Genomic DNA, 13,044 nt, shown 5'->3' on the forward strand with positions numbered 1-13,044 from the left:
TCTCCTAGATCATCATTCTTACGAATTAAATATATATTCATAGTCCTAAATACATACAGAATCACATAAGACCAATAATTCTTCAAACAAAAATAATTATAAAATTACTCATAATCCTAAGGGACTCTTCCTCTACCCAATTCTCTCATGTAACTCTACATACAAATAATCTCATTTTCCCCCGTACCTTGATATGTAGAAGCTGAACCTACACAAGATTTAGTTGGTCTCCCTCGCTGGGTTCCCCTTGGTCTGAAGCAGAAAGTAGAGGGAAAGAAGAGAGAGCAGAAGAAAAGAAATCAGAAAATGAGAGGTGTGCTTTTTGGGAGTGGCAAAGAGCTCAATTTATAGGCATTAGGCTTCGCCGGAACGACCCATTCCAAATCCGGAATGACCCGTTCTGGACCCTTAAATCACGACTAAAATCACATCCAGAATGACCCGTTCTCAAACCAGAATGGTCTGTTCTGGGGTGCATTTAATACTCACAACGGTCATATTTTGGAACGGCCCGTTCTCAACTCTGGAACGGCCCGTTCTCAATTAGGTGAAAAGGCTATTTCTGAAAACCGGAACGTACCATTCCCAACTAAGAATTGTAGGCAAATTTAATGGTTTAGAACGGCCCGGTCCAAATCCGGAATGGCCCGTTCCGGGCTACCAAAAGTAGGTATATTTAGTAATTTGGAACGGCCCGTTCCGGACTACTAAACCATCTTAATTGGGCTCTTGACCCAGTAAAAATTGGACTGTTACAAAGATTACCTATATGCCTTTAGGCAGGTACGAAATTTATTCTACAAAATTAAAATAAATATAAAATTTATCTATAGGAAATTAAGCATTAATAGAATTATTATAACTGAAGAAGGGCTATGACTGTACTTTCCCCTGCTTCCATAAGGGTCACTTTCTGGACGTAAACAATTATGAGGGTTGAATACGCACTTTCCTGGGTGGGGGCGTAAGTGCGTATTGTGTTATCAATGTGTTGCTTTGGAATCCAATATCTTGTGGTATACGTATAAGAACAAGTAGAAATTTTCAATGTCAATTTTGTTTCTTTTTAATTGGAACAACACAATTTGTTCATTGCCAAAAATTATGTTTCCTCTTCCATAAAGGCAAAACTACGAGGAAAAACAGTAGTAGTGTCGGCTCTAATTTTTTTATTTTTATTTTTTTATATATATTTGTTGTGTAAAGAGAAGTAATATTAAGATATAAGTGGTATAATTGGTTGAAGTATTATTAAGATATAAGTGGTTCACATTAAGCAACAGTATAATTAAAATATAATTATTTTACTTTATAAAATTAAAATTAAATTTATTTTCTTAAAATAATATCTGAGTCAATCCTAATAATTATTGACTATTATTGAGTTTATAAGTTTGAGATGTCTTAAATTCGACATAAGAGATACCACTAATTGATATAGGTTTTTAATATATTTTGTTGATTTATTTCGGATAATACTTTTCATATCCTATTATATATATATATATATATATATATATATATATATATATATATATATATATATTAATATAAAATTTATATATTTATTTTAAATTATGAATAAGTCTCATTGTTAATATTTACATCATTTTGATTACTCATAAAATACATTTAAAAGAATATATAGCATAACATTTCTCTTGACGTAATAATCAATGATAGCTACAAGATATTAATTCTTTTACGTGAGGATTTTGTCGCGGACATAGCTGTATTGTAGCTCTCCCTCTTGAAGATTCTGTGGAAATTGTAATTTATAAATTTGCATGTGGCAAAACAATTATACGTGGAAGTATAAAAGTTATATTGATTTGACAACAGAATTTAAGCCTTTGGAACACCAAAACAAATAAGATTCTGCCTTTAATTTACAAAATTAATTGTGTGGAAATTTGAAGGAACTTGTTTGGGTTCATCACGGTTTCATATGGAAAATTATTCGTGCACGTACTGTATACCTATTTGACATCATCTAGAAAAAAGAAAGAAAAAATAGAAGACGTAAGAGATAGAAAAAGGAGAAAAAGATAAATTATAGTGCAATAAAATTGACAAATGGTCTACAGAAAAAGGAGAAAAATATAAATTATAGATGTTGACAGACTATATGTTTTGTGAAAGTGTCCCATATACGATTACATATTATATATTTTGAGTAAATCAAATTGATGGTCATCTTATATATAGAAGAAAGATCCTTTTTATTTTAGGAGTAAATTTATCTAGACTTACTCTGTTCAATAATTCATGTTCTGCATCAAATTTTAATAATTTAATCGTTGAATTTAAAGTTCTTAATGCATAGATCAAATATGCAAATTTTTAGAAAATTTGAAAATTATTTAATACTTTATTTCATTAATTCAAATTGATGGATAATCATAAAATTATTTTATACATTGATTCGAATTAAGAAAATGAAGTATCAAATGATTTTTAAATTTTTTAAAAATTTTCAGATTTGATCTATGTACTAAGAACTTTAAATTGAACGGTTGGATATTTAAAATTTGATGTAGAACATGAGTTATTGAACGGAGTAAGTCTAAGTAGACTTACTCTTGGAGTAAAAGGATCCCTCCTCATGTATATATATAACCAATAAACATATATTTCAAGATATCACATTACATTCGAAAATATTTTATTCTTAAGAATACTTCAATAAAATGTAATTCTTGAATATATTGAAAAGTATTTTATTATATTATGATATTTCTTATAATATCTTTTAAATTTTAAAATAACTTAAATAAAAAAGAATTAATTAGAAAATTTACAAATGTGTTATAAGAGAACTTCTCTTATTCATATCTGATGATGATAATAAAGTCCCACAAGTATTATGATATTATCTCGTTACATAAAATTTCATCTTGTACCCATCCTAAACTTGAGCGAGTATTCATTTAGTGGATTTCATAAATTTTATATATACTCGCAAGCATAGATGGATATTCATGAATATTTATGAATTATTTTAAAAATTTTAAAAAAATATTATAAATAATTTTAAACTTATATTTGATATTAAGTGTATTGAAATGTTAAAGATAAATAATTGATATTAATTTTTGAACTTGAAATTAATGATAATTTCTTAAAATATTAAAAAATTTGAAAAAGGTAAGATAAAAATATGAATATTTAAATGATATTATTTAGTGAATATTTACAAATATGATACTACAATATCTACCCATCCCATTTATAAATAAATAAAAAAAATATCCATATCCATTATTACCTTAATTAGTATAATACTTTTCATTTTGTTAGTTATGTGAGCACTAAACTAACTAAAATTAATAATAATTAAAAAAGGACACTAAGAAAATATAAAGGATTTAAAATAAAGTACAAAAAAGTTTTGTAACAATTAAAACAAGACATAAACATATTTGTAATGATTTAAAACATATTTAACTGTATAAACAAATTACATATTAATTAAATGTGAATGTATTCATTAATGAGAAAAGTAGAAAATAATTAAGTGCATTTACTCCCATTACAATTTACAGCTATAAAGTTTAATTTACAATGTTTACATTCTTAAACTTGAGAAAACTTTACAAAAGAATTCAGTTATAAAAATATTAGAAAAATATCATTTTTTTAAAAATTAAAAGATCTCACATATATTTCATTAAAACTACTTTTATGAATGTTATTTTATTTGTAACTATTTTATTGATATAAAGTTAATTTTAAATAATTAGTTAGAAAACTTATATAAAGCATCTCACATCAAATAATACTCAATTAGGAAGAAGATCAACTACTAATTCAATAGTGTTATAAATTGTTCTAGAGCACCCAATCCTTCACCATGAGCAAGGTGACACTATAGTGCAAAAATTGGATTTAAAATCGGAGTTTTAAGATCAGTTACATCTTAAAAGTGACGCGGTGGCAATTTTGTAAATAATATGAACACTTTTAAGATCGGTTAAATTTTAACCGATCTAAAAAGTACTTTTAAGATCGGTTATTTTATGACCGACTTTAAAAGTACTACTTTTAAAATCGGTTATTTCAGAATCGATTTTAAAAGTGTTATTTTTAAAATCGGTTATTTCAGAACCGATTTTGTATGTAGTATACAAAATCGGTTCTTAAATAACCAATTTTAAAAGTATCGTCAGAAACCTTTTATATTTCCCTCCATTCTCATTCTCTTTAATCTTTTCCTCCATTCCTTTTTTTACTCTCTCGCGCTCTCATTTTCTAAAGTCTTTAATAAGGTAAATTTCGTTGTCGTTTTCATTTTCGTTTTTATCTTCTCATGCTCTTCTTGTGTCTCTTTTCGTTTTCTCATGCTCTTCTCTTGTCTCTATTTTCGTTGTAGGTTCATTTTGGATAAATTTCGAATCTGGAACGGCCCGTTCTACAAGGAGAACGACCCGTTCTCCAAGTAGAACGGCTCGTTCTTCAGAGAGAACGGGCCGTTCTCCTTGCAGAACGGCTTGTACTGCAAGGAGAATGGGCCGTTCTGATGTTCGTTCTTCAAGTAGTCTTTTTAACAACCTGGAACGGCCAGTTCCAGTTTAATTTTTTTCCAAGCCAATACTTTTAAGATCGGTTATAAAACAACTGATCTTAAAAGTTAACTTTTAAAATCAGTTATTTAACCGATTTTAAAAGTTTAACTTTTAAAATCGACTCTTTTAAAATCGGTTACGAAACCGATTTTAAAAGTTAAAAATAACCGATTTTAAAAGCCTTTTTTCCACTAGTGTGATGATCTCGAACCAAGTAGATCTTCAAGATCTGGATCAAAATCCTTAATGTGGCTTTCTTGGAGTAGGATTCCACATTGATACTTCAAGCATATTTTTATGCATATATATGATGCATGGCTAATACGATGTTCACATCATCATTTTATTCTTAATTTTTATTATTAAAGAGGTTTCACATTGAGTTCTATCAAAAAAAATTATTAAACATCTTGATGAAATCTCATATCAAGTGATATTAAAAGTTTTTGGTTATTATTCATCTTAAGGAAGCTCCACATTAAGTGTCATAAAAAAAACTCTATTACATCTTATGAAGATCACACCTAACTAGTATCACAATCTCTCATGTCATTAAGAGTTTTTATACATTTTATCATCTTATCTCATCATATCTAATTTCATTTGAAAAATTTCATCCATATAGTGAAGGTTGACGCTAAAGCCAACAAGAGTTCAATATTTAATACTCAATTTTTTATTAACTTATTAGTCATCAAATACAATGACAATTTGATTGACTCTAAGATAAAAATCTTAGAAAGAATCAACACAATTGATGCTAAAATTCACCTCTAAAGTTAAAATGTGTCAATCAAGTATGATGTTATGTATTTAAATATTTAAAAACTAAAAAAATATGAAATTCAAAAGATTGTATTCAAGTAATGTTTATATCGAGATCATTCCTAAACCCTAAACATTTTTAACGATGACAATTTGACTAACTCTAAAATAAAAATATTGAATAAAATCAACCTAGTTAACGTTAAAATTCACCATTAAAGTCAAAGTGTCTCAAGTCTAATATTATGTATTTAAATATTTAAAAAATAAAATAATATGAAATTCAAAAGATATATTTAAGTGGTGTTAATATCAAGATCATTTCTAACATTTTGACTCTAATCACATATGTTTTTCTATAGTGAGAAAAGCTTCTTGGAAGCATATACTCCATATTATATTTTAATAATATTATTTTAATCAATAGTGTCAAAAATAATTATAACTATTATAATTAATTTCATAATTACTTGATTGTTTAAGCATATTTCTTAGTGTATTTCTACACTATTCGTTTAAGAACGTGGACTAAGCTTCAGTTGAGTTTCTTATTGAAACTTTCTAAAAAATACTTGCAAATTCAATTAATTAATTTTTATAATTTAATTTAGGTTTTATCAGGTAATTTTAATAAATTAATAAAGTTAGGTTACAGATTATGAGTGTTACACCAACCCAGCAGGCGCCACTAGATTTTTTTCAAGTTAAAAAAGTTACAAATAATAATAATAATAAAAAGCACCTAATTGTTAGGTATTTATTTTGAAACAACATTATAATATAATGATAATATTAATATTAGTATCATATTATAATATATTATAAAAAAAAAATTAAACTTAAGGCACCTAATTGTTAGTTGTATCTTTTGTTTAAAAATATAAATATAAATATGATAGTTAAAATAATATATTAATAACAAAATATTATTATTATTAATTTTTAAATTTTGTTTTAAAAGCCTATAAGACACACGTACCTAACAATTAGGCGTCTTAATTTTTTATTATATATAGTATAATACATATTATTATATTATAATACTTTTGTTAATATATAGTATGACATTGTTTAAAAACAAGAGAAACGCCTAATAATTAGGCTTTTATATATATATATATATATCTTAAAAGCAGTTTGTATAAAAATTAAACCAAAATATTTTTAATTATATATATTAAAAAGTAAATTTTATAAAATTATAAAGTAAATGAGTATTTTAAAAAAAAAAAAGTTAACTTGCAAAAAAAAATCTAATGATGTCTAGGGCTGCGTTTTTTTTAACTTTTGTGGTGGTTGGCATGACTTGGTGCATGCGGTTGCAGAAATTTTGGCTGTAACGAATGTTAATTTTTTTTTTAAAATAATCTTGAATATATATAATTTTTTTAATTTTAAAATGTACTTTTTTTATTCCTAACATTTTTTCTTTAACTTTTTGTCATTTTAATTATTTTTTTCTAGTCCATGACATAACTTTTTCATTATTTTGAATGAGGTGTTAAATATTTAGATACTCTTTCAAGTAAATTTAAATCATTTGTTTGGCACTTCATCTAAAACAATAAAAAAAAAAGTTATAATAGAGACTAAAACAAAAATAATTGTGTCCAAAAGTTAAACAAAATATTTTAGGAATCAATGCAAAGAATATGTATATTTTATAGATTAAAAAGATATCTTTAATTAAGAAAAAATAATTATACAATTTTAGTTTGTAATATTTGGTTGTAACATGATTCATAAAATGTTCAAAAATTCACGATCAAAGACTAATATATCTTTACAAAATATATTTTTTAATTAAATATTATTTTAATATTAACAAAAATTGATATTAGGAATACCACATTTTAATCACGTGCCAACTCACATTTTTTATGTGGTAAAAAAAACTTATATTGGTAAAATATTTTTAATATATATCCAGTAAATATTTATTTTTTAATATTATTTTAGAAGAAAAAAAAAGTTAAAAGAATGTGTTCAAAACTTGTGAGAGAGTATGTTATTATCATTTCTTAATTTTTTAATGACTCATAACCACCCCATCCCAACAACTATAAGAAGTCCAGAGCTTCCAAATGCCTCACCACTTCTTGTTCAGTTTACAATATTATATTATAGTTCCATATTGAGAATTGCAGAGTTTAAATAGGAAAAAAAATGCCTTATCAACTGTCATCTTGTGTGTTCATACCCCGTGCAATATCGGTTCATCCTAATACAAATCACAGCAGGTTCCTATCTATTATATTACCAGGGCCACTAGAATAAAAATCTTTGTGCTAATATTTGCATTGCTTAATTAATTAAACTATGCATGTACTTATTCTTATTATATACTTTGTAATTTGTAGTTCCAAGTCTGACAGAGCTCGGAGAGTTGGTGAGTGAAGGGCCAGTATATGTAGCATTTTTATGGAGTTTCTTCAATGCTGTTTTCACATGACTTCTAAAAATCTCAGCATGCAACTGAGAAGCTATTTAATAATTTAATTTGGGTTTTGGAGTTAATTTTTCATGTTTCTTTCTTGAAACTAACATTCTATACTGATATAGATTATCTCACAAAAATCCCTCGGAGTGTTAACATGGAGAGCCTGCAGAGTGGTTATTTGTTTCCAGAGGTCAGTGAGTTCTGAATTTTCCTGGCTCAAAACAAGTTTTTGTTAGTGCTAGATTTTTCTTTTTCATGGTATTTTGAGAACTAATTCTTCTTTTGAAATCTTAATTGCATTAAAACTAATATTTTAGCATATTTTTTTATTAAATCCAAAATTTGAATTTGAAATTTTGAGAATCAATCCAAGGACTAATGAACATTATATATTAGACAAGTTTAGCTAAACAGCTTAATTAATTAAACAATTATTTAATAAACTCTAATCAAATGGAAACTTTATTCATAACCTTAACTGTGAAGTTTATTCAAAAAATTAAACAGGGCTTATAAAAGCATTATATGTCATTTCTATGAGCTTAGATTATCTCTTCCAAACACCTCCAATTGTCTCAAATTCCATTTATTGTTTGAGTTGTTAGCTTCCATTAGCAATTTTGGATTCTATTCTCAATTATGATGTGGCTTTGTTTCCTACTGTACTGTCTATACTAGATATTCATGCGAGAGTCTGAATATGCTCAGAGGAATCCACATGCAAGATTGATAAGACTTGGAATTGGTGATACTACCGAGCCAATACCAGACATCATAACTTCAGCTATGGTTGAGGTAATATCTACATTAAAGTTGTCAATATATTTATTCTTTTCGTCCAGATAATTTCCACTTAGTAAGGGGGAACATGGAAAGAGATTGGGAATTTGACAAGATTTGTGGTGATAGTTTTCTACTTTTCTATAACCTCTTTTGGACTTCTCTGTAGAAAATGCTTTCCAAACCATAGGTGGCATAATTCTACTTTTCAACAAGTCCAACTGAAGAACTACTGATGCATCACGTCTTTTCTTTCTACACTTTACGCACAAACTGCTAGATTGCACGTGTTTAGATCTGCATCTGTTATTTAAATTTTCTCATCAAATTTCCTAAAAGACTAAGAAGCGATTATCAGGTGCTTCAGTGCAACCAAACACGGCAGTTAATTTGTTTGTGAATGCATAGTCACATATATTCCTTCATATCCAGTTGATCTATTGACATAACCGGTAAAATTATTAGAAATTCCATATCCATCAGTGATATGCCTAAAATAAAATACATATAAGTGGATTTGTAGGTTTTAGTTAGTTCTAATATCTCATTTTTAAGAAAAATAAAATGACTTGCCACTTAAATTTTCTTTAACCGGTTGATTAACTACCCTGCAATGAACAATTTGAGGCATTTAGGGGAAAACAATGTTTAAGTAGTCGTGAATATATGAGAAAAGGGAAATGGAAGAACAAAATAATTACTATATTGTTTTGCAGCAAGCATTGGCTCTGTCAACAGCTAAAGGCTATAAGGGTTATGGACCTGAGCAAGGCAACGGGGTAAAGTCGTTGTTCCTTCCTATTTAATTTTACTTTATGCATAAGTTAATTCTCCTATAACTATTTTTAAAAGAAGTTTAGCTTGTTCTTTTGCTTTTGCAATTCGTATTCACAAAACTTCATCGACTTTTCAGGAACTAAAGAGGGCAATAGCTGAAACATTTTACCAAGATATGCAAGTGAAGGAAAATGAGATTTTTGTATCTGATGGTGCACAGTGTGATATTTCTCGCGTTCAGGTAAGGGACCTTTTTTCAGAGACATTCTATCACCAATTGAGGACCTGGCTTACGACAAAGAAGAAAAATTGGAGGACGTACCCTTTTCTTTAGATTTTAGCAATTATAATATAAATAATACTAATTTCTGTCACATTTATTGGTAGATGCTTCTGGACGCTAGTTTGTCAATAGCTGTGCAGGATCCAACTTTTCCGGTAATTACTTTTAGATTTTATTTGATTCATATTGAACTTTGATCTGAAAATACGCATTTTTAAGAAGCAAGAGTGCAAGACTTATATATATCATGTCTAATGCCTAAATGATCCTTGCAGTGACTCAGGTTAAATTTGATTGACTTAAATAACAAAACTCTAAGTACTATTAAAAATGGATTCATTTTATAGACTTTTTAATTATAGACACCATATCATCCTGAGTAGTCAATGATTTGAAATAGCTCATGTTGTCCTACTAGGCTATTACATCACACTTCACATTCTTCAACAGAAAATCTACAACAAAGTTTGATTACGTATGATCATGCTTTAGCTTTTGTGCCCTGTGGGATAAAACTCGAAAATTCACCCTTCTTGTCAACACAAGGGTGTGACTGGGAGTCACATATTTGACAAAGAATAGTCACAAGGGTGTGACTGGGAAAAACAACCTAATTAAGCATTTATTTAGCAAGTCCTAAGCTCTTATAACAATATCGAGAGATTACAGCAACTCAAACATTTTGCTTAACTAACTGAGTCAAATCCCCTTGATGCCAAGAAGCTTATTTAATTAAAATAAGTTAGAAAAATTCATAAAAATCATAAACTATTTCTGTTAAGATCATATATAAGCTCTTGCAAACACCCTCTAAAGTCTATATATCTCCTCTGTATTAAAATTTCCTTTATAAAATTCATGCAACTCATCATGCCACAAAGGCTACACAAAATGACAGTATTGAAAGCTCTTGATATAAAATTATTCTGAAGCAAAATATCGGACTATGTATATATATATATATATATAATCATTTAATGTTGTCAATTAAGTAAGAAGTATTGTTAATGAATGTACTCAACTATATATTGAATCATGACATGCAGGCATACATAGATTCGAGTGTGATTGTTGGTAGGGCTGGGAGGTTCAAAGCAGAGAATGGGAAGTACAAAAATATTGTGTACATGAAGTGTGGACCTGAGAATAATTTCTTTCCAGACCTATCAACTACTCCAAGAACGGATATCATTTTCTTTTGTTCTCCAAATAATCCAACTGGTAGTGCTGCATCTCGACAGCAATTGGAGCAACTTGTGAAATTTGCAAAAGCAAATGGGTCTATCATCATTTATGACGCTGCTTATGCTGCTTACATTTCAGATGAAAGTCCAAGATCAATTTTTGAAATTCCTGGAGCCAAAGAGGTTGTGATAGCCTTAAATTATCCATAGTAATTGAAATTAGTGTTACAAAATCCTTCAAATTAGTGTCTAAACTTTACTGAAATACATAAATTAAGAGACTAAAGTAATAAATATTCAATATTTTAAAAATTATTTAAATAATTTTATTATTTTAAAAGACCACTTTGGCAAGAAGATAATATTTTCAAATACTAAATTGGTGATCAATGAAAGAAATATTTAAAAGTGTCCTATGAGAAAAGGCTGAAACAAAGGGTCTAAAAGATTGAAGCTTTGACTCTTACAAGCTATGACATGGAAATTTAATGCAGGTGGCAATTGAAATTTCATCATTTTCCAAATTTGCTGGTTTTACTGGTGTACGCCTTGGGTGGACAGTTGTTCCTGAAGATTTGTTGTATTCCAGTGGTTATCCTATGATAAAGGATTATGATCGCATTGTTTGCACCTGCTTCAATGGTGCATCTAATATTGTTCAAGCTGGTGGACTTGCATGCCTTTCTCCACAAGGATTTCAGGTTTGTCACAAGAGTCTTTCTGTTTCTGTTAGGTGCTTTGTGTATTTTATCTTCCTGCATTTTGGATCTTGAAAAATGACCCCTTTATGCAAGAATTAATGATAATTAATGTGTTATTGATACATTAAAATACATACTAAGAGTTAGATTTGGGGAAATTACTTGCTACTTGATCTGGCGTATGATATTCTATTGCTTTACAAGGGAAAAAGGAGCCGTTGACTGTATGTTCTTTTCAAATGGTTCTCATACTCTGTCTTTTGTATCCAAACTGAGTAAGATTTTCATTGAAATGGGTTCAATTAATTAAAGTAGAATTTTAAATAGGATTAAATTCTAAACTATTAAACATAAAGACTTATCACATAACTTACTATACAACATGCTTGTGCTTTTTTACTAAAAATCAAGATGTGACTCCTATTTAAGTATGAAATCATGACTCGAAGTATCAAGTTGTCCTTATGAGAACCAATCTAATAAAAAAGAAGTTATACATCTTTATTTACTTACAATATATGTTAAAATCTTTGTGATTGAGAGTAGACTTAATTTTTTTTGGCTGCGACTGTACACAAATAGAAAATACAGTAGATGTTAAAAGATAAATGAGCTTAATAAACTAAACCATTATCCCATTTAGAATTTCGGCTAGCATTTCCAGCAAAAAGCAAATGGTATTGATATATTTAGGGTGATTTAGCCATCATGTCAACTATTTGTGTTAAGTATTTGTAGACTTTGGTCATAAAACTGACTTTTGTGGACTTATAACGTTTCAGGCACTGAAAAGAACGATGAGGTACTACATGGAAAATGCGAAAATACTAGTTGACACGTTTGAGTCAGTGGGTCTAAAGGTGTATGGCGGCAAAAACGGACCCTATGTGTGGGTCCATTTTCCAGGGTTGAGTTCATGGGATATGTTCAACCATATTCTAGAGAGAGCAGCCATAGTCACTGTCCCTGGCATAGGATTTGGTCCTGGCGGCGAAGGCTATATTAGAGTCAGTGCCTTTGGTCACAGAGAAACTGTGTTGGAAGCTTCAACCAGATTGACTAAATTAATTTAGAACAATACTATTTATGTGTCTAATGTAGTTGACCATTATTCGCATAAGGTCAAACCAGAAAGAAGAGTTTGTATACCAAGGAAAAAAAAAAGCTGATATGCTTTGATTATGTAACTAATTTGTAGTTCAATATTCATAGTTTTTTTTTATTTTTTATCACGACATCATGATTTAAATATAGGACGCTGTACATATTATTAAAAATTTATCACTATTAAACCGATATTCTAGTGGTTCTTCGATTATCATAGTTTAAGGTAGTTTAAATTATTTATATAAAAGTTAAAAGCAAGAATTTAATAAAGCTGTTGTGTTAACTCCTTTTTCTTTTAGTTTTAAATTAGTTGAAATTTACTGAGGAAGTTTTGTGAGAGGTTTTTTGCGCCAAATTCAGGTGTAGTCACTTAATTACAAGAATTTCAACGTTAAAAGATGATTGAGCATAACTAGAGTTAATGTGTGTAACTTACGTTTTT

The 13,044-nt window shown here is 28.4% G+C and overlaps 1 protein-coding gene across 1 annotated transcript; it reads left to right on the forward strand.

The window, feature by feature from the left end:
• Positions 1-7,400: 7,400 nt before the first annotated feature.
• Positions 7,401-12,730, forward strand: LOC109814807 (putative LL-diaminopimelate aminotransferase, chloroplastic). The gene is made up of 10 exons (XM_020379318.3): positions 7,401-7,570; positions 7,691-7,719; positions 7,893-7,960; positions 8,449-8,565; positions 9,267-9,329; positions 9,464-9,568; positions 9,715-9,765; positions 10,657-10,977; positions 11,289-11,495; positions 12,278-12,730. Exons 1-10 carry the CDS (start codon positions 7,497-7,499, stop codon positions 12,566-12,568), a joined length of 1,326 nt encoding a protein of 441 aa, XP_020234907.1. The 5' UTR covers positions 7,401-7,496; the 3' UTR covers positions 12,569-12,730.
• Positions 12,731-13,044: the final 314 nt, after the last annotated feature.

This window comes from Cajanus cajan, chromosome 9 (assembly GCF_000230855.2).
Source record: "Cajanus cajan strain Asha chromosome 9, NIPB_CcT2T_4, whole genome shotgun sequence".
Classification (NCBI taxonomy): domain Eukaryota; kingdom Viridiplantae; phylum Streptophyta; class Magnoliopsida; order Fabales; family Fabaceae; genus Cajanus; species Cajanus cajan.